Source organism: Trichomycterus rosablanca, chromosome 12 (assembly GCF_030014385.1).
Source record: "Trichomycterus rosablanca isolate fTriRos1 chromosome 12, fTriRos1.hap1, whole genome shotgun sequence".
Taxonomy (NCBI): Eukaryota; Metazoa; Chordata; class Actinopteri; order Siluriformes; family Trichomycteridae; genus Trichomycterus; species Trichomycterus rosablanca.
Window position 1 is genome coordinate 23492008 of NC_085999.1, and position 22343 is coordinate 23514350.

A 22343-nucleotide genomic window follows, 5' to 3' on the forward strand; every position below is an offset into this window, starting at 1 on the left:
CACCCTAAATGCTACTCTCTCTGCCTTCCTACTTATTTACGCAGCAAAATCAATCATGTTTGTGTTGACACCCAGCACGCCGATAGTACAGCTGAAAATTAAGTCCTGGGCTAGTGTAATAGACAGCGCTCTTTTCAACTCCCAACAGTTGTGGTAGTTGTAGCCTAGCGGTAGCCTTAAGCGGTTAAGGTACTGGACTAGTAAGCAGAAGGTTGCTGGTTTATACCCCACCACTGCCAGGTTGCCACTGTTGAGCCCTTGAGCAACGCCCTTAACACTTGCTTAGACTGTATAATGTAAGTCGCTTTGGATAAAAGTGTCAGCTACATGCCTAAATGTAAATATAAGCCTGGGTGCAAATTGGTGCTTTGCTCAGTGCTTGTTTCTAGCTATGCAGTGAAATGTTATCAAATGTGTACCATAACACAAATAACCATTTGTGTGAAATAACCATCAAGTACACTCTAAAACCATCCACATGCATTTAAGTTTAGCTGTATTCTGTGTCATGGTACACTTTTAAAGTTGTGTTATACAGCTCGGGGTACTGAAAAGTTGTGAGAATCGGCTTCTCCCCCATGTTGGGCGGCACGGTGGCTCAGTGGGTAGCACTGTCGCCTCGCAGCAAGAAGGTCCTGGGTTCGATCCCCAGGTGGGGCGGTCTGGGTCCTTTCTGTGTGGAGTTTGCATGTTCTCCCCGTGTCCACGTGGGTTTCCTCCGGGTGCTCTGGTTTCCTCCCACAGTCCAAAGACATGCAAGTGAGGTAAACTGGAGACACTAACTTGTCCAAGGCTGTGTTCGATATAACCTTGTGAACTGATGAACCTTGTGTAATGAGTAACTACCGTTCCTGTCATGAATGTAACCAAAGTGTAAAACATGACGTTAAAATCCTAATAAACAAACATGTTAGTATTGCATAAGTCTGTTTTACCACGTCATGTGAAACAGTTTGTCTCGTTGGAGGCGCTTTGAAAAGGTCAGAAGACTTTTTGCCGCGATTCATGTGCATGTCCCTTTAAAAGAGTCGACTCAAGGACTCGACTCGACCCGACTCACTACACATCAGAGAGAAGTGAAGGAATAGTCCACTTTCAGAAGCGGGGAAGAGAAGCTGGTGGATGCCGCTGTTTGGGCGTTTCCTAAATCATAACCGGCCTTTTCCTACAGAAAACAACAGCTTCTGGAGTCAACATATCAACATTATTGTGTATTTATTTTAAAGCCAAATTACCGACTGTTTCATTTATAACAGTATAAATGGTTGCGATGTGAAGGTTTGTTCTACAGTGATGTGACGACGGCGGAAGAACGTAGAGATACAGCACTGATGATTGCTCCTGAGGAGGAGAACCTGTTGAATTACTACTACACTGCAGCTAGGGGAATGTGGGAAAGATTTTGGGAAAGAGGCTCCACTAATCCAGCATCCCGCTTGGCTCTGGTAAGTTCTTTACAGAAATCTGATTCAGTTAAGCTGATCTGTAAGAAAACGATTATTAGGGATGTACAGGACTATTTAGGATAGTCTGAATGGTGGATTTTACATCTGTCAAATTTGACCAGATGTTTATGTCATTGTGTACTGGTCAATATTCCACTCTTCTCAGTTTTTTTTTTAGATATGGTGGACATATCTACAATACTGAAGAACACAACCCAACAGAATTGTTGACACAATGATCAAAGCATATCCACACTATATGGCCAAATGTATATGGACACCTTGGTTTATTTTAATCACAAAAGAAGAAATTATATGATTCCAACTTTGAGACGACTGCCCTCTGTTCCTATGTGACTGTGGCCCACTGTGTGCAAAGTAAGATCCATAATGACATGGTTTGGTGTGGACACTAGTTTGGTGTGGAGGAATTTCATTTGCCTGATTAAACACATTTGGGAAAAATTGGAAGGCAGACTGTGAGACATGGCTTTCTCAAATGCTTTTTTAACAGAAAGGGCCCAAATTCAGAATCTCAAATGGACTCCAAAATCTTGTGGACAGCCTTCCCAGATAACTGAAAGCTGTTGTAGCCACAGATGACTGGCTCCATATTAATGCCCATATTTAAAAATAGGATGTCCAACAAGCTAATGGTCAGGTGTCCACATACTTTTGTAAATATAGTGTACATGTCCTTTATATAAACACCCAGACAATCACATGCCGCGTGGAAACTGGAGAAGAGCTTGTAGTGTGTTAGTTGACTCGATTATTGGGTGGCACCAAAACAAAGAGATTAGGAAATAACAAAGAACAGATCCAGCATCAAAATACAACATGGTATTCAGAGTGTTTCATGAAAGGGAGAACATGTTTTTGAAATGCAGTCGTGTACAACAGCTTTATTGTAGTCGTGTGTAATATCAGTTTTCAGTGCCGTGCCACACTTGAGCTACCATCCTAATGAAGCTTCTCATTATCAACTATAGAGATCCTTTAACCAGAACCTTTAAACCACCAAAAGTACACATTTACAATGAAATGATAATGTATTGTATAAATTATTATAGCAGGTAAAATGATAAGCAATAAAATAATAATAAAAAAAACAAGTGCAGGGCCGTTCAGGTGGCACAGCGGTAAAAACACACGCTGGAACCAGAGCTGGGATCTCGAATACATCGTATCGAATCTCAGCTCTGCCTGCCGACTAAGGCTGAGGGGCCACATGAACAACGATTGGCCTGTTGTTCAGATATGGGCGGGACTAAGCCGAATGGGGTCTCTCTCCCATGACTGGTGCAATTACGACCTCTGCTGGCTGATTGATGGCGCCTGCACAGAGATGAGGAAAAGTGCTCTCAGGGTGTGTCTCTCCATACACAACGCTGAGTTGCACTGCACTCGTCAAAGTGTAGATGATAAGATGCATACAGCATGCTGCCCACGTGTCGGAGGGGGCATGGGTTAGCTTTGTTCTCCTCAATCAGAGCAGGGATTGGCATTGGTGGAGAGGAAGCATGATGCAATCGGGCAATTGGACACGCTAAAAGGTAGAAAAAGGGGAGAAAATGCGTAAAGAAAATACAGTATAAAAAAAAACAAGTGCAGGTAATGGATAATAGTTATTCAATGTCTGTGTTTACCAGAGAATGTCTGTTGGTACCAGAGAATACATGGCAAAAAAATCAATAAAACCCCACTTTAGTTTGTAAGCTTAGGTGTTTTAGACACCAATTGGGAGTGCCCTTTCCTGTTCAAGTGTGACTGTGCCCCTGTACACCAACCAAAGGTCCATAAAGACATGATTTGACCAGTTATGTGGGAAGAATTCACTTGGACCCTCAAACATTGTTTTGTATATTGGGGGTCCTGGGTGAAAGAACCAGTCTAAAACTTTCTATGTGACCCTGCAGAACGTTTTGGCTCTCTGTCTCGGGTGTGTGTGAGAATAAAACATCTGTATGGTTCCCCGGTGAAGGAGGGTGGACTGACGTAAAGTGTAATTAGGAAGGAAGGAAACACACTACTTCCACACATTGTGAAGTGCGAGAAGGGGCAGCAGTTGCCTGCTGACAGGCGTTTCCATACAGAGTGGTGTACATTCACCCAAAACAGTTGCTGTCACAAGTGTGTCATCGAGTCATCTGATCAGTTCCATTCGATTTGGTGTCATGTTTAGTTTTTTATGCCTGGCAGTAAAGCAGTAAGGAATCTGGTGCCTGCATTCCAGAAGGGGAAAATCACATCTGAAATAATAGAAAATGGTAGAGATTACAGAATAACATTAATTCCTGGCATCAGGGGGCTCCAAACTGTGGAGTGGATCCATTATTAGCAAAATAAAATATTGTCCATATACCAAATTTCAGCCACAGCCCCTGTTAAATGTGCACATTTTCTCTGCTTTATGTGAAGAATAAAGCACAACAGATTATTTTTTTTAAAAGAACTTTAAGTAATCAGCCCATGCCAACAATAGCACACAACTTTTTCACAGCACTTCATCTTTGTCTAACATACACAATATAATGTTTAGCTCTCTCTAAGCCCAACAACCCCAAATCAGAAAAAGTTGGGACATTATGGAAAATAAAATAAAATAAAAACTCTGAGTTTCTTACATTAACTTTGACTTTTATTTGATTGCAGACAGTTTGAACCCAAGATATTTCAAGTTTTGTCTGCTCAACTTCATTTAATTTATTAATATACCTCCATTCCTGCATTTCAGGGACGGGGGCAATTTAGGGCTAGTAGTGAGGTAAAAAAAACTAAATAATGATGTGATTCAAAACAGGTGATGTAAACAGGTGATTGTAATCATGGTTCGGTACAAAAGCAGCATCCAGGAAAGTCTGAGTCTTTGATAAGCAAAGATGATCAGAGGATCTCCAGTTTGTCAACAAATGTGTGAGAAAATTTTTGAAATGTTTAAAAACAATGTACCTCAAAGAAAGATTGGAAGGGATTCACATATTTCTCCCTCTACAGTGCATAATATCATTAAACGATTCAAAGAATTAGAAGGAATTTCAGTGCGTAAAGACCAAGGGCGCAAGCTTAAGCTGAACGCCTATGATCTTTGATCCTTCAGATGTCACTGCATCAAGAACCACCACTCAACAATAGCTGATATAACCACATGGGTGAGGGATTACTTTGGCAAACCTTTGTCAAGCACTACAATACAGAGTTACATGCACAAATGCCACTTAAAACTTTACTGTGCAAAAAAGAAGCCTTATGTTAACCATGTCCAGAAGCGGCGTTAACTTCTCTGGGCTCAGAGGCATCTAGGATGGACCATCACACAGTGCAAACGTGTATTGTGGTCATATGAATCAGCATTCCAGGTATCCTCGTTGCCAAAACGTCTTTGGCAACATTACAAAGTGGTAAATGCTTTACTTTCCCAACTTTTTTTGGAATGTGTTGCAGGCCTGAAATGCATGGAATGGAAGTTGACCAGACAAAACATGAAATATCTCAGGTTCATACTGTCTGCAATTAAATTAAAGCCAAAGTAAATGTAAGAGACTGTATTGTTTTTATTATTTGCATTTTCCATACTTTCCCAACTTTTTCTGATTTGGGGTTGTACTTTTCTGGCCAGTGATCAATGAATTCAGTATTTCTATGAGAGCTAATTTCTTACTTAATCAGTTCACATGCGTCCTAGTTTAGGCTAGACCAAGTTAACTGCGTCCTGTTCCCTGATAATTGTAGACTTTAAATGAAAAATTTTAATCCGATCATGTTACTCGATTCCCACACAGTGCTGTCTGCGTAAAGACCAAGGGCGCAAGCTTAAGCTGAACGCCTATGATCTTTGATCCTTCAGATGTCACTGCATCAAGAACCACCACTCAACAATAGCTGATATAACCACATGGGTGAGGGATTACTTTGGCAAACCTTTGTCAAGCACTACAATACAGAGTTACATGCACAAATGCCACTTAAAACTTTACTGTGCAAAAAAGAAGCCTTATGTTAACCATGTCCAGAAGCGGCGTTAACTTCTCTGGGCTCAGAGGCATCTAGGATGGACCATCACACAGTGCAAACGTGTATTGTGGTCATATGAATCAGCATTCCAGGTATCCTCGTTGCCAAAACGTCTTTGGCAACATTACAAAGTGGTAAATGCTTTACTTTCCCAACTTTTTTTGGAATGTGTTGCAGGCCTGAAATGCATGGAATGGAAGTTGACCAGACAAAACATGAAATATCTCAGGTTCATACTGTCTGCAATTAAATTAAAGCCAAAGTAAATGTAAGAGACTGTATTGTTTTTATTATTTGCATTTTCCATACTTTCCCAACTTTTTCTGATTTGGGGTTGTACTTTTCTGGCCAGTGATCAATGAATTCAGTATTTCTATGAGAGCTAATTTCTTACTTAATCAGTTCACATGCGTCCTAGTTTAGGCTAGACCAAGTTAACTGCGTCCTGTTCCCTGATAATTGTAGACTTTAAATGAAAAATTTTAATCCGATCATGTTACTCGATTCCCACACAGTGCTGTCTGTACCTGAACGCACTCAAACCAAATCACAGACTCTGACAAATCAAATGTTTAGGGCAAATCAAAGGTTGTCTTACAGTTACTCATGTTTTTCATGGGCAGAAATTTCTCCACAAGGGCAGTATTGGCACTGTATTTTTCACACCCATAGGCAATTCAAGCAGCTTTAGAACAAATAAATGATTCCTTTCGGCTGCTCCCCGATCATTCTTCCACATATTTGATTTGGCACAGATGCTGAATGTCCTTCCTGATGCAACCCTGCTATTTACCCAGGCTTGATACTGGCACTAAGGTTGCACTAATATGTGGCTAGGTTCACCCAGCCCCATGTGTCTTTTGTATTTGTGAGCTTATAGAACATATACACTGGTGTTTCCAGCAGCAAATCTTAAAATTAAGTTTTTAAGAACTACTTATTCTAGGTGCTTTAAAATGCAGACATTAAATAAAAGAATGAATTATAAACATATTGAAACTAATAAAGAATAGCAAATAAAGAATAAAAACTAGGGAACAGAACAGCATCGGTTGCTCTGCATGATTCATAAATGCCACTTCACTGTGTTTGCTTCTAATTCAAGGAACTAGAAACTGACCAGCCACTGATGATCTAAGAGACCTGCAATTTTGGATTTGTAGTCTGGGTCAGAGATTTTAAAGCCACTGTAGGGTTATGAGTATTAGAGTGTTGAGTTCAGTTTTCCTTTGTTCTGGTTATTATCAAATTTTTTGGTGAGCTCTGTAAAAAAATTTCAACCCACACTATAAAGTAAACCTGTGTTGAGTAAAGATTTATCTGAAGTATTTGCCTCCTCAATGTAGCACAAAAGACATATGAGGGTTGTTCAAAAAGTTTCTGCACTTTTTAAACTGTATTTATTGGGAATTACAAAACAAATGACCACTTTTCTACATAGTCACCTTCTGATGCATTTTTCCAGCGTTGTACCAACTTTTTAATGTCATCTGCAAAAAATGTTTTTGGTTGAGCGTGTAGCCACTGATGCACCGCTGCTTTCACATGAAAATCTTCTTCCCCTTAAAGCTTCTTTGAGCGGTCAAAAAAGGTGCAAATCAAATGGCGCTAAATCAGGACCATAAGCTCTCTCTCAGTCTCTCGGACACGACCAGTTACTACTCCTAATGCCAAGTTCACACTACACGACTTTTAGAGCTGTCAGATCGCTGTACAGTTCACACTACACAACTGGATCTCTTGTAAACGGGAGTCTTTTAAGTCGTTGTGTATTTCACATTACACGACTGATCAGTGATAGGGGATTACACACACTACACGATCTTCCATCAGGAGGAATCTATGATTAGTCTGTCTGGTCTCCCAAACTACGTTTTGTCATGAAAAACACACGAGAAGTGACAAGGGGGTTAATGATACCACGTCCAAAAATGCAAGTCAACAATAAGCGAACGATCAAAATTGTTTGTGTGCTGATGTGCAGCGTAAAAGAAAGTTGGAAAAATAAATGAATCTGGGTGGATTGGACTATGTGACCAGCAGGGATTGTCTGTTCTGTAGTGAGTTGGAGGTAAATAAATATTATTTGCAATGCATTGTTGGTATTATGTTTTGGCATGGACGGTAAGATCACAAAATACTGTAAAGCTTGTGTGTGTGCTGATGTATTCTGATAGAAACCATATTATGTTCCTGTCCCACGTTTTTACAACTCCTCTCCCGGGTTTTCCCTCACCCTGTATCTTGCGTTCTCATTGGCTGTAGTTTGACATAGCACTCGCTGCCACACGCAACCTGCTTGCAACACTTTTCACAGTACACGATTTTGAGTTGCCGACTGGTCCAGATATTTAACATGCTAGATATTTTTCTTGAGTCTGAGAGGACTCAGCGAGCTGCTCGGGTCGAGTTGTTGAACAGTTCACATACAGCAATTGAGAGTTTCGATCTCCACATCTAGTGGTGACCAGTGGGTGAGCAAATTATCGTGTAGTGTAAACTAGGCATAAGTGGTTAAGGTGAAGGGCTAGTAATCGGAAGTTTGCTGGTTTAAGCCCCATGTCTGCCAGGTTACCACTGTTGGGCCCTTGAGCAAGGCCCTTAACCCTCAATTGTTTGCAATGTATGGAGTTTGGGTAAAAGTGTCCTCTAAATGCCAAAAATGTAAATGTCCTTCCACCCTCATCAGTTCTAACGAAAATATAAAAGTGCAGAAACTTTTTGAAGATCCCTCGTAAATATATAGCTGCTGTAAACCCACAGATCCGTGTTCCTAGATTGAGAGGCATTCTGTAGCTCACCGAGAAGACATTTCTAACGTCCTTACATCCTGGAGATGCTTCAAACACAGTTCATTAGCAATGCATTCTTCCTTTGCTGTCTCGCAGGTCTAGCTGTTGCCATGGCAACCAGCGCCGTGCCTAGCGACAACCTTCCCACTTATAAACTGGTGGTGGTAGGCGACGGCGGCGTGGGCAAGAGTGCCCTCACCATTCAATTCTTCCAGAAGATCTTTGTGCCGGACTATGACCCCACCATTGAGGACTCTTACCTGAAGCACACTGAGATTGATGGCCAGTGGGCAATCCTGGATGGTAGGAGCTTCATTGCCACATGAATATTAATGGTCTTCTGTATAACTGTGCTCTGCATTCCGAGAAGGGTTCTGTTTTTTACTGACAGCTAATCACTGAATTATTTACACCGGAGTAATAAATTTTTTTTTATTTATTAACTTTTTAATAACTGCTACATTTTGATCAGGGATGAGGTGTGTCTGGAGCCTAAGCTGAAAAACACTGGGAGTGTGCACAGAGTGAATACACCAGAGACGTGGTTCCCTGTCAATAAGACACATTATACACTCACTTATACTTACTCACCTACTGACATAGCTTTTAAGAGGCAGAGGCCATATCTGATGCAAACACACACAGAAAATACTGCTTACATAAACTCAAACACTAAACATGAACACTAGTCCAGTATTCTACCCAGCTTAGAATAAACCAATCTGTCTAATTTCCTGCATGGTTGTAACATTTTCTTGGATCCCCTCCCCCTTTATCTTCAATTGCAAATTCCAGTTGTGAATCCACTGTTGCTTGCACAACTTTGAAACTGATCAAGGAGAGCCGGATCACCATACTCCCCCTCCGACATGTGGCCAATATGAACCCTTATCACCTGCCAGTGTTGGGTTCCTAAGCATAGCTGTTGGGCCCTTGAGCAAATCCATTAACCCTCAGTTGCTTAGACAGTGTACTGTCAAAATACTAGGGATGTAACGATATACTCTACCCACGATGCGATGCGATTCACGATACTGGGTTCACGATACGATTTTTTCCCGATATTTTAAACTGAAATTGAAGACAAATGATGACAAAGTTTCCTTTTATTATTTTTCTTAAAAAAAAAAAATTAAAAAAAAAATATTGTATTTGTGGTTATGTTTTATTTATCTAAATAATTTATTTCTGAGGTAGGTACAAACTATGCAAAACAATTTTGAATTAAACCCAATTTGGCTGAAAATCCCCAAATTTGGCAACCAGGCGTATAGCGCCACTGACGTTCAACAAGGCGTGGTGAATAGCGCCAGTGCCCTCTGCTGTTTAAAGTGAATATCTATTCATTTTACATGTCAAATCGATTTGAATCGTGGAATTTTTGAATCGGGTACTAACTGTATCGTGGTGAATCGTTACATCCCTACAAAATACTGTAAGTCGCTTTGGATAAAAGTGTCTAAATGCCAAAAATGTAAATGTGACTCCCCACCCAACGTGCACAGGTGCTCGGACCAGTCCTGGAGATTGCATATGGCAGAAAAATAAATAAATCTGTGTTCAGGTGGTGCAGCGGTAAAATACGCTAGCACACCAGAGCTGGGATTTCGAATACATCGTATCGAATCTCAGCTCTGCCACACAATGATTGGCTGTGGTTCATAGGATAGGATAAGCCGGATAGGGACTCCTCATAACTGAGTGAATTACGACCTCTGCTGGCTGTTTGATGGCATAGAGGAATAATGCTGATCAGGGAGTGGCTCTCCGTGCACAAAGCTTATCCGCATATAAACTTGCCTCGTGCAGGTGAAAAGATGCAGTCGGCTACACACACGTGTCGGAGGGGGCGTGTGTTAGTCTCACTCTTCTCAATCGGGGTGGGAGTCAGTTCCAGTGGAGAGGAAGCGTAACACAATTGGAATTCAGAGTTTTCTTGTACCATCTAAATTTATTGAAGTTTATATCCTTCACAGCAGCCCCATCATAAACTTACATAAAGATTTATAGTACAACAATCACCCTTAAATCAGATGTCTGTATGTTCTGCATTGTACAGCAACATCAAAGTGTTTCATTTGCTTCACACAGATCATGTAAACATGTCTATTTAGCTCCTCCCACTTTTCTCCCAATCTAATCATTGCCATTTCTCCATTTTCAATTCCTGCCTGCCATCTCCACGCTCAGCTGAAACTATCACGAGCCGTCTCCAGCATGCCAACAGTCTGTCAGCTGCATCTTATTGCATACGGAGAGCACTTCACAAATCGTCCATCGCTAGTGCAGAGGCTTCAACCAGACAGCAGAGGTCACAGTTGTACAGTAGCAGTGAAACCCCGATAGATAGATAGATAGATAGATAGATAGATAGATAGATAGATAGATAGATAGATAGATAGATACTTTATTGATCCCGAAGGAAATTAAAGCCCCAGTAGCAACTAACCTACTGGAGCAGCTTGTTTGTTTATAGCCCCTTCCTTTTTTAAATAAAATTTAGATATTTCCAGTAGGGGCTCCATTATGGGCTCCACTTCGTACTAGGGCTGGGCGATTTTGCAAAAAAAAAAAAAAAATCTCGATTATTTTAAAATTATACCCGATTGTCGATTACGATTTCGATTTTCTTTGTTCTTGTATAATGCAATTAAAATAAGACTCAAATTTCTTTTTTTGCATTGTAATTAAAGGCTGCAGAAGTGCAAAAATAGTAACAGCACCACCTATAATTATCCTTTTAAGGGACTCATCGTTATTGTTATAAAGTTTATCACAATAATTAACAATAATTAAAACAAAATAGATCTAAATGATCTATATCCTTATCTATCTATATCTAAGAATAGCTCACAACTTTTATTTTAAATAATGTTCAGCAGAACCTCTTTACATTAGGAAAAAAAACTACAAAAAGTTCTTTACAGGTTTCTTAAAAGGAACACGAGTAAAAGGAACACGAGTCTGTACTGTGCTGTTTCCACCACTGTTTTCCACCACTGAGTGAGTCTGTATCAGTATCTACACAACATCCATACTGGACTAGTAGGACCCCAGACACCTGTGGAGTAAAAAAAAAAAAAACAGCAGCAATAATGTTAACCCTAGATGGTTTGAAATGCATTTTATATACAGTGGTACCTTGTAACTCGACGTCCCATAAACTCTAAATCATAAAAAATCGAGCCATCCGGCTGGGCTGGACGGCTACATGAGCAACGATTGGCTTGTTGTTCATACAGGGTGGGAGCCGGTAGGGACCTCATAACTGATGCAATTACGACCTCTGCTGGCTGGTTGATGGTGCCTGCACAGAGTTGAGGAATAATGTGATCGGGTGTGTCTCTCCGTACACAAAGCTGATCCACATATGAACTCATCTCCTGCAGGTGAAAAGATGCAGTCGATTACTGCACAAGTGTCGGAGGGGGCGTGTGACTCACTCTCCTCAATCAGCAGTAGGGATCAGCATCGGTAGAGAGGAAGCATAATGCAATCGGGTAATTGGATATGACTAGATTGGGAGGACAATTGGTAGGAAAAAAAATTGATGCCCTTTGTCAAGAAATTTGTACCCTTAAACTCGACTTTTACCTTAAACTCGACGTGTGTGCGACTGCCACTTTGCTCAGCGCTTGGCCGGAGTGTTGCAGTAAGACGTCATCAAAGTGCGTCTATGATACGAATCGGCATTTGTGTGGAATAACCATCAGATTCATTCTGAAAGCGTATCTGTGTTTATCTGGATTTTCCTTTTGTTTCACTTTTAAACTTGTGTTATAGCTCGGGGTGACATTGAACTCATCGGTTCGAAACTCAGCTCTGCCATTTGGCTGGGCTGGGTGGCTTACATGAACAACGATTGGCTTGTTGTTCATAGAGTGGTTAAAGCCGGATAGGGACTCCTCATTACTGAGCTAATTATGACCTCTGTTGGCTGATTGATGGAGTCGGGGAATAATGCGATCAGGTTGTGGCTCTCCGTGCACAAAGCTGATCTGCATATAAACTTGCCTCGAGCAGGTGAAAAGATGCAGTCAGCTACTGCACACATGTCGCAGGGGCCGTGTGTCAGTCTTGCTCTTCTCAATTGGGGCGGGAGTCAGCTCCAGTGGAGAGGAAGCGTAACACAATTGGGAAAAAATTTGAAGAAAAAGGGAAAAAATGCATTAAAAAACCCACTAAACCTCTCTTAATTATTACTGCTCATAAGTTCTCTCCACTAATGAAAATCTTCCCTCATTGTTTTAGTACAATAAGTCACGTTAGGCTTTGTTCACCACCACATTCCATAGGAAATAACGGCAAAGGCAGCGCAAAAGCTATTGTGCCACTTCTCATGTGAATGCGCTTTTACTGAAATGAATATGGTATTCCAAGATCAAGCATCTCCATGATTAAGAAGCATAAGGAAACAATAAAGAAGTAAAAGTGCAGGTTTTATTGTATTTCAGTGTTTTTTATATTATATTTGTGTTATTTTCAGTGTATAAGTGTTAAAAACAACCCCATTATTTGACATTAGCCTAAAATATATGCAGTTCCACAGAACCATGGAATACATTAGCAGTTAATTGATACCTTGAAACTCAACGCCTTTTAAACTCGACTCAACTTCCAAAACCAATTGACGCTGCGTTTCAAGGTACCTCTTTATTCGTATGCCATGTATGTTCGGCATTTGCTTAGTAAAATGCTGCTCATATGACTGGAACCAAGTTCCTTCCTGTCTCGCCTGGCCTACATTATATCTACAGCATGATTGGTTTTGGTTTTGTGTTAACATCACATGTGTTTTCTAACCAGTACTGGATACAGCAGGACAGGAGGAGTTCAGTGCAATGCGGGAGCAGTACATGAGGACTGGAGATGGCTTCCTTATCGTCTTCTCTGTTACAGACAAGGCCAGCTTTGAGCATGTTGACAGATTTCACCAGCTCATCCTCAGGGTGAAAGATCGGTAAGATTCTCCTCTTCGTTTCTAAAGACCTAACACTTACAGTTACATTTTATTTAGCTGTAGTTGTGTTTTTCTTTTAACAGTGAGTCCTTCCCTATGGTCCTGGTGGCAAACAAAGTGGACCTGGTTCATCTGAGGAAAGTAACGAGTGACCAAGGCTATGAAATGGCTGCCAAACACAGTGTAATCAACTTTTCTTTCCTTGATGAATAATTATTTACAATATAGAATCTCTATAGTTATTGGTTTTGGCAACTTAAGGCTTGAATAATAAATTTTGAAGTCATGTGTCAACATCGTCCAGAAACCTCTCAGTTCCTCTGGTCTTGAGTTCTTCTGGAATAGTCTGATGCACTTTAATGAGCCCATCTTCTGTGGAGATCGGGAGGGCTCGTTTACAGAATTGTGTCCTTCTGCCTTCCCAAATTTGGCCATCAGAGGGGGCAACTTTCCTTTCAATCTAGTCGTATCCAATTACCCGATTGCATTCCGCTTCCTCTCTACTGATGCTGATCTCCACTCCTGATTGAGAAGAGCTAGACTGACACACGCCAACATGTGCACAGTAGCCGACTGCATCTTTTCACCTGCACAAGGCGAGTTCATATGCGGATCAGCTTTGTGTTTGGAGAGCCACACCCTGATCAGCATTATTCCTCGGCACCATCAGCCAGCCAGCAGAGGTCGTAATTGCATCAATTATGAGGTCCCGGCTCCGGCTCCCACCCTGTATGAACAACAGCCAATTGTTGTTCATGTAGCTGCCCAGCCTGCTGGTCAGTAAAAACCTTTATTGTGGTCTAGTCAAAGTCCAAGATGCGGAAGACCATCCGCATTGGTTTCAGCAAAAACTTGTAAAAACTAGGGTCTGTCATTGTGTGGGTTCCTTGAACATTTGAGAGCACCATAAGTAATCAAAGATACATTATGATATACTTTCCCATTTCCCATTTTAAAATTATAAGAAAGTTGCCTCCAAACACACACTCACACTTTGTAGCTCTAACAGCTCTCTTTTCCTGAAAGGCTTTGGAGTTTGATTGTGGGAATTTGTGCCCATTTAGTCAAAAGAGCATTTGTAATGTTGGACAAGAAGGCCTGATGTTCCAGATCATTCCAACAATGTTCAACAGGGTTAAACTCAAGGGCATTGTGCACAGTGGCACAGTCATGATGAAACAGGAGAGGACCTTCCCCAAATTGTAGCCACAATGTTGGAGACATTGTGTATTTTAAAATTCATATTTCATTCGAGTGTTGCTACAGGTCCTTCTCAAAAAATTAGCATATTGTGATAAAGTTCATTATTTTCCATAATGTAATGATAAAAATTAAACTTTCATATATTTTAGATTCATTGCACACCAACTGAAATATTTCAGGTCTTTTATTGTTTTAATACTGATGATTTTGGCATACAGCTCATGAAAACCCAAAATTCCTCTCAAAAAATCTCAAAAAATTAGCATATCATGAAAAGGTTCTCTAAACGAGCTATTAACCTAATCAACGAATTAACTCTAAACACCTGCAAAAGATTCCTGAGGCTTTTAAAAACTCCCAGCCTGGTTCATTACTCAAAACTGCAATCATGGGTAAGACTGCCGACCTGACTGCTGTCCAGAAGGCCATCATTGACACCCTCAAGCAAGAGGGTAAGACACAGAAAGAAATTTCTGAACGAATAGGCTGTTCCCAGAGTGCTGTATCAAGGCACCTCAGTGGGAAGTCTGTGGGAAGCCACTTTTGAACCAGAAACAGCGGCAGAAGCGCCTGACCTGGGCTACAGAGAAGCAGCACTGGACTGTTGCTCAGTGGTCCAAAGTACTGTTTTCGGAAATCAAGGTGCCAGAGTCTGGAGGAAGACTGGGGAGAAGGAAATGCCAAAATGCCTGAAGTCCAGTGTCAAGTACCCACAGTCAGTGATGGTCTGGGGTGCCATGTCAGCTGCTGGTGTTGGTCCACTGTGTTTTATCAAGGGCAGGGTCAATGCAGATTTTGGAGCACTTCATGCTTCCATCTGCTGAAAAGCTTTATGGAGATGAAGATTTCATTTTTCAGCACGACCTGGCACCTGCTTACAGTGCCAAAACCACTGGTGAATGGTTTACTGACCATGGTATTACTGTGCTCAATTGGCCTGCCAACTCTCCTGACCTGAACCCCATAGAGAATCTGTGGGATATTGTGAAGAGAAAGTTGAGAGACACAAGACCCAACACTCTGGATGAGCTTAAGGCCGCTATCGAAGCATCCTGGACCTCCATAACACCTCAGCAGTGCCACAGGCTGATTGCCTCCATGCCACGCCGCATTGAAGCAGTCATTTCTGCAAAAGGATTCCCGACCAAGTATTGAGTGCATAACTGAACATAATTATTTGAAGGTTGACTTTTTTTGTATTAAAAACACTTTTCTTTTATTGGTTGGATGAAATATGCTAATTTTTTTAGAGGAATTTTGGGTTTTCATGAGCTGTATGCCAAAATCATCAGTATTAAAACAATAAAAGACCTGAAATATTTCAGTTGGTGTGCAATGAATCTAAAATATATGAAAGTTTAATTTTTATCTTTACATTATGGAAAATAATGAACTTTATCACAATATGCTAATTTTTTGAGAAGGACCTGTATATGCCTCCAACTCCACTGCTACCACTTCTGCCTTCATCCGGCACCATCTTTAATTAGAAAATGATTTGGGGCTGCTCAGGTGGCGCAGCGGTAAAAACACACGCTGGAACCAGAGCTGGGATCTCAAATACATCGTATCGAATCTCAGCTCTGCCTGTCGGCTGAGGCTGAGCGGCCACATGAACAACGATTGGCCTGCTGTTCAGATGGGTGGGACTAAGTCTCTCTCTCTCATGACTGGTGCAGTTACGACCTCTGCTGGCTGATTGGTGGCGCCTGCACAGAGATGAGAAAAGAGTGCTCTTAGGGTGTGTCTCTCCGTACACAATGCAAAGCTGCACTGCACTCGTCAAAGTGCAGGTGATAAGATGCATACGGCATGCTGCCCACATGTTGGAGGGGGCGTGGGTTCTCTTTGTTCTCCTCAATCAGAGCAGGGATCGGCATTGGTGGAGAGAAAGCAAGATGCAATCGGGCAATTGGATGCACTAAAAAAAGGGAGAAAATGCAAAAGAAAAAAAGGAAACGATTTGGGCGCCCAGGTGGCTCAGTGGGATAATCCGCTAACACACCAGCTCTGGGATTCTGAACTTCCTGTGTTCAAATCTCAGCTCTGCTAATGGTCAGCTGGGCGCCCTCTAGCGGGCATAATTGGCAGTGCCTGCAGCAGACAAAATTAGCCATTAAAGTCTGTCGGGTGGGCGGCACGGTGGCTCGGTGGGTAGCACTGTCGCCTCACAGAAAGAAGGTCCTGGGTTCGATCCCCAGGCTGGGCGGTCTGTGCGGAGTTTGCATGTTCTTCCCATGTCTGCGTGGGTTTCCTCTGGGAGCTCTGGTTTCCTCCCAAAAACATGCAGTCAATAATTAATTAGGTTAATTGGAGGCTAAATCGACGCTGTGTAAGGACCCTGGTTAGTAGCCCGAAGTGCCTGTTCAGAAAGTGGAGGAGCATGGCTCGCGAATTCACCGAATGTGTGGGCAAATAAGGAGTCAGTGGACTGTGCATGCATCAGAGGGAGCAAAAATACCCTCCTCGGAAACGACCGGAGTCTCCAGCAGCGGAAGTCAGATTGACTATGCTACATTGAGAGAAAAGGGGAAAAATGCATAAACAAAATATCAAAAAAAGGAAAAGATGAACTAGTTCAAAATGCACCCATTTTGTGGCGGATGTGAAAGCAGAAGAGGAAGAGGGCTATGTGGACTTCTGATTCCAGACACCAGTGGTTTGGCAGATGCTGAGTCTGTAAGTTATTCTGGTGTGTGTGGTGGATTGCCGTCTGCTGTGTTGACTCACTTCTAAAAACAGGCTGTGATTAAGCCATGGGATGAGCCAATCAAAAATGGCGCCAGTATTTTTGAAAGTACTATTTAAAGATCTGAGTCATTATGTATGAGATCTGCTAATGCTGATTTATCTTAATCATTTCATTTCATTTGCAAACCAGATCACTTACATCGAGACGAGCGCCAAGGATCCTCCAATGAATGTTGACAAGGCCTTTCATGAACTGGTCAGGGTGATTAGGTAAGTCAGATGCTTTTACGTACACACCAGTACACAATGGTAGTATGATTAACATACCATTTTAATTTGATCCTGGTCAGGGTTGCGGTGGGTCTGTTTTTCCTAGTATCACTGGGTGTGAGGCAGGAATAGACCCTGGACAAGGCGCCAATACATTGTCTACCCAGATATAGCCATTCATATTTGTGTAGGAGCCTGGTCGGCCAATATCACCTCTGATATTCGAACCTAGATAGTCAGAGGTGGTGAGCAGGCGTAATAGACCGCTGCACCATCCGAGCACCATAATGCCATATTTCAATCTTAGATATTTGACAGGTTCATAGGTCTAGCTTAATAAAACACAATATGGCCAAGAGTATGTGGACACCCCTCCTAATCATTGAGTTCAGGTGTTTTAGCTACGCCCACTGTTAAAAGGTGTAAAAAGCCTTAACCCTAACCTTCATATACAAAGAATCTTCAAAAAGTTTCCTCACTTTTATATTTTCGTTGGAAACGGTGAGGGTGGGAGGAGTGGTAATTGGTCGTGTCTGAGAAACTGAGAGAGAGCTTGTAGTCCGGATTTAGCGCTGTCTGATTTTCACCTTTTTGGACCACTCAAAAAAGCTTTAAGGGGAAGAAGATTTTAATGTGATGATGATGTGAAAGCAGTGGTGCATCAGTGACTACGAGTTTAACCAAAAACATTTTTTGCTGATGGCATTAAAATGGTACAACGCTGCAAAAATGCATTGCAAAGGAAGGTGACTGTAGAAAAGTGATGTCTTTTCTTTTTGAAATTCTTAATAAAAGTATGGAGTATAGAGTTAAAAAACGTATGGAAACTTTTTGAAGAGCCCTTGTACATCTTTGGGATGAATTGGAATGTCAGTTGCAAGCCAGGCCTTTTTGTCACAACAGATAAACTCTATCTAAAAAATATGTATGTCCAGAAAGCTCATGACTAGGTGTCCACATACCTTTAGCCATACAGTGTCTTTTTATCAGGTAGGGTATAAAAGAGGTACTGGGTTCGTAAAAAATATGGACGTCTGATTATTGAGTTTAGGTTTTCAGCCAACATATCACTTTTAGGGATATACAATTAATTCTACAAAATTAATGATATGCTTTTAACTGTTACAGTTGTGCCTTAAAACTCGACGTCAGTTAGTTCTGGGAGTGGCGTTGAGTTTTAAAGACATTGAGTTTTAAGGTATTTTTTCCCATAAGGATGTATGGAAAACCTGTTAATGCATTCCATGGTCCTGTGGAACTGCATATATTTCAGGCTAATGTAAAATAATGAGGTTGTTTTTGACACTAATACACTGAAAATAACACAAATATAATATAAAAACACCGAAATACAATTGAAAACAGTTAAAAATCTATAAAAATACAATAAAACCTGCTCTTTATCTTTTCTTTATGCTTCTTAATCGTGGAGATGCTTGATCTTGGAATACCTTATTCTGTTCAGTAAAGGCGCATTCACATGAGAAGCAGCGCCATTGCTTTTGCGCTGGCTGTGCCATTATTTCCTATTGAGTGTGGCAATGTACAAAGCTTAACATACTTACTGTACTAAAACAAGCAAGGAATTTCATTAGTGGAGAGAACTTATAAGCAGTAATAATTAAGAGAGGTGTAGCGTTCCTATGTCGTTCTTTTAATACATTAAGTAATGATTAGCATTTAAGACAGGAGGAGAATCCAGCTAAACACAGATACATGTGGGCGCTTTCAGAGTGAATTTGATGGATACTCCACACAAATGCAGATTCGTCTCATTTAGGGTACGTCAATTTACAAGGTACCACTGTATATGTAGGCAATAGTTTGGGGAAGGTTGGTGGGTTGAGTAGAGAAATCATACAGGGCTGTCTTATTTGTCTCTCCTTTAAGCCAATGCTATTTCTCCTTCTAATCTCTCTTTTAGACAACAAGTACCCGAGAGGAGTCTGAAGAAGAAAAAGAAAATGAAGTGGCGGGGGGACCGAGCCGCTGCCTCTCACAAACTACAATGCAGTATTTTGTGACCACAAACTTTACTGACTCATATCAAGATGCTTTCTGTCTCTGTCTCAGAGCTGTGTTTAGTGGGAGAGCACACCAGACAAGGCCAGGCCGAGGAGGCTGAACAGGTGGGACAGTTTTGCACAGAGATAATCATTTGCAGCATCAAAAAATGCACAGACGTTGGCTAGCTTTCTGGCTAGTTTTGAGTCAGAGAGGACTGTGTTTTGGCATGGCAGTTTGCGTCTCTGGAGTAATATGAAGTGGCCAGAGTTGATGAGACTGGTTAATGTTGATGACATTTTTCAGTACAGTGGGAATATGGGATACCTCCTCAACATGGCCTTTACTGTTAAGCACAATTTTACAGGCGTTGCTCAAATGCACTTTCACTTTTTTGGCGGAAAATATTAATTAGTATGTTACTGCATTTAAGTCACCTTTTCTGCCTTTTCACCTTTTTTGCCTTGTCTAAAGGCTTTGGTTGCAAAAGGGTGGTGAAATTTTGATCATGTTGCACTTCAACATGCTGGTTCGTTCATACTAGCAAATGACTTCGAGGCTACCATTTATTTCATTCGCACATGCTCAACACAGAGTTGCTATTTAATTGACAATGGAAAGCGACAAAGAGACAGAGTGACCTGCAACATTAAACTCAGATATAATGCATATCAGTGATTTTCACTGAAGCCCTTCTGAAGAGCCATTTTCATGTCACTGTCCATGGTTTCAGAAAGAGATGTCTAATAAGGTCATGGTCAGGTGTCCACATACTTTTGTCCTTGTAGTGCTAGAGCTGGGCGGTATGACAGTACTTTTAGTATACCAGCTTTGATTCTTCGTACAATTTGGATTTTTCATATATCGCCATACCATAGCATAGTTAATACAACAGCTGTAGGCTTCAATAGGACGCAAATCATATAATATTGTTCACCGCTAAAAGCGCTATGAAGCGCTGTGCAGGTACAGCTCACTTGTTAACCAGGTAGCGTTAGCATAACAGTGTTAACAGATGACTGTACAGTTTGTCGGGGCATGGTTGTTGCGAAAAAGCAAATGGTGGAGCTATGTTACTACCGGGGCGAAAATACTTCAGTTTAATTGCTATACTGCATTATAGCAACAACACAGAAGCCATGTGAAAACAGACATAGTCATGTGTTAGGACACCCCATGAAAACCTTTGTTTTTTTGAACATATTTAAAAATATTTAAGCTTCATTTGAACAGTACTGAGAGATGGAGCTTAACTAACTAAACAAAAAAATGTTAAAAATGACTTAAACCCAAGTTGTAAAATGTAATGAACAAAAATGGAAATTTATTGTGAGGAAAAAGTTAGGACACCCCCACATTTATTACTACTTAAAATGTCTAAAATTAGAATCCAGTGCACCACATCAGCTGCAATGATTAGACCATCGTTAGAGGACACTGGAGTTTTATTTAAACCTCAGACATTAGTTTGGTTTGCTCTTGATTGTTGAAGTGAGTGGTATCACCGTGGTTAGATCTAAAGGGATTTAAAAAGATCTCAAAACAATTAAACATTCCACTGTCCGGAAAATAATTTACAAGTGGTGAACATTTAAAACAACTGCCAACATGGCCAGGTCAGGCCGTCCTAGCAAGTTCATCCCAAGAGCAGACCGCAAGATTCATAAAGAAGTCTCCAATAATCCTACAATGTCATCACAGGACCTACAGGTAGCTCTTGCCACAGTTCATAGCAAGGTACATGCATCTACCATCAGAAAGAGACTGCACAAGTTTGATTTTCATGAGAAGTGTGCTAGAAGGAAACTCTTGCTGTCAAAATAAACCCCATCAGGACAAGACTAAAGTTTACCAGAGAACTCCTAGACAAAGACCAGGACTTCTGGAACAATGTGCTTTGGACAGATGAATCCAAAGTTGAATTATTTGGGCACAGTAACAAGACATGTTTGGCGTAAACATGCAAACACAGCATTTGAGCACACGAACCTCATACCAACTGTGAAGCATGGAGGTGGAAATGTCATGGTTTGGGGCTGCTTTGCAGCAGCAGGGCCTGGAAAGCTCTCCATTGTAGAATCCATGATGAATTCTTCACTGTATCAGAGGGTGCTTGAGGAAAATATAAGACCATCTGTCCAAAAACTGAAGCTGAGGCGGAGGTGGACCATGCAACATGACAACGACCCAAAACATTTTAGTAAATCCACCAAGGAATGGCTCAAAAGAAAGAAATGGAGAATTCTGGAATGACCAAGTCAAAGCCCGGATGCAGTCGATGTCAGAGACTGGTAGATGATTATAGGAAACTTCTAATTAAGGTTATTTTAGCCAAAGGGGAAATACCAGAAGACATAGGGTGTCTTAAATTTTTTCCTCACAATAAATTTCCATTTTTGTTCATTACTTTTTACAACTTGAGTTTTAAAGTAATTGTTTCAGTTTTCTTTGTTTAGTTATATGCTCCATCTTTCAATACTGTTCAAATTAAGCTCAAATGTCCATATGTTTAAATATGTTAAAAAAGATAAAGGTTCTTATGGGGTGTCCTAACTTTTTCATATGACTGTATGTCGTCCACTTTTCTACAACAGACCTGTGATCAAGTTGTACAATCAGTGGAGTCATAAGTCAGTATAACTGCACTTCATCAGTGGTGACTGGGAGACTGCAAACGTCGTTTTATTTGTTAAAGGGAGAGCTAATAATAATTGTATAATACTTAAATATTATTTTAATAATAAACATCGTATATATTGCACCTGTTTCACGCATACTTATTCCATCATATATTGTGTCATTTTGTGGGGCCAAGCAAAGCTTATAGTACTCGAAACCTTCACTGTATACATGGTGTAATGAAAATGTTTTATATTCTATGTACTTATGACAGTAAAATCAGCCACAGAAAAGTATAAAAAGTCCCAGTCACACAAAAAATAAAGCATACTGTGATATACCGTG

The 22343-nt window shown here is 40.9% G+C and overlaps 1 protein-coding gene across 1 annotated transcript; it reads left to right on the forward strand.

Moving 5' to 3' along the window:
- Nucleotides 1–1240: 1240 nt before the first annotated feature.
- On the forward strand, nt 1241–20712 carry mrasa (muscle RAS oncogene homolog a). Its single transcript, XM_063005415.1, has 6 exons — nt 1241–1445; nt 8348–8554; nt 13058–13211; nt 13295–13394; nt 17296–17375; nt 19300–20712. The coding sequence occupies exons 2-6, from the start codon at nt 8362–8364 to the stop codon at nt 19397–19399; spliced, it is 627 nt and encodes a 208-aa protein (XP_062861485.1). The 5' UTR covers nt 1241–1445; nt 8348–8361; the 3' UTR covers nt 19400–20712.
- The last annotated feature ends 1631 nt before the right edge of the window (nt 20713–22343 follow it).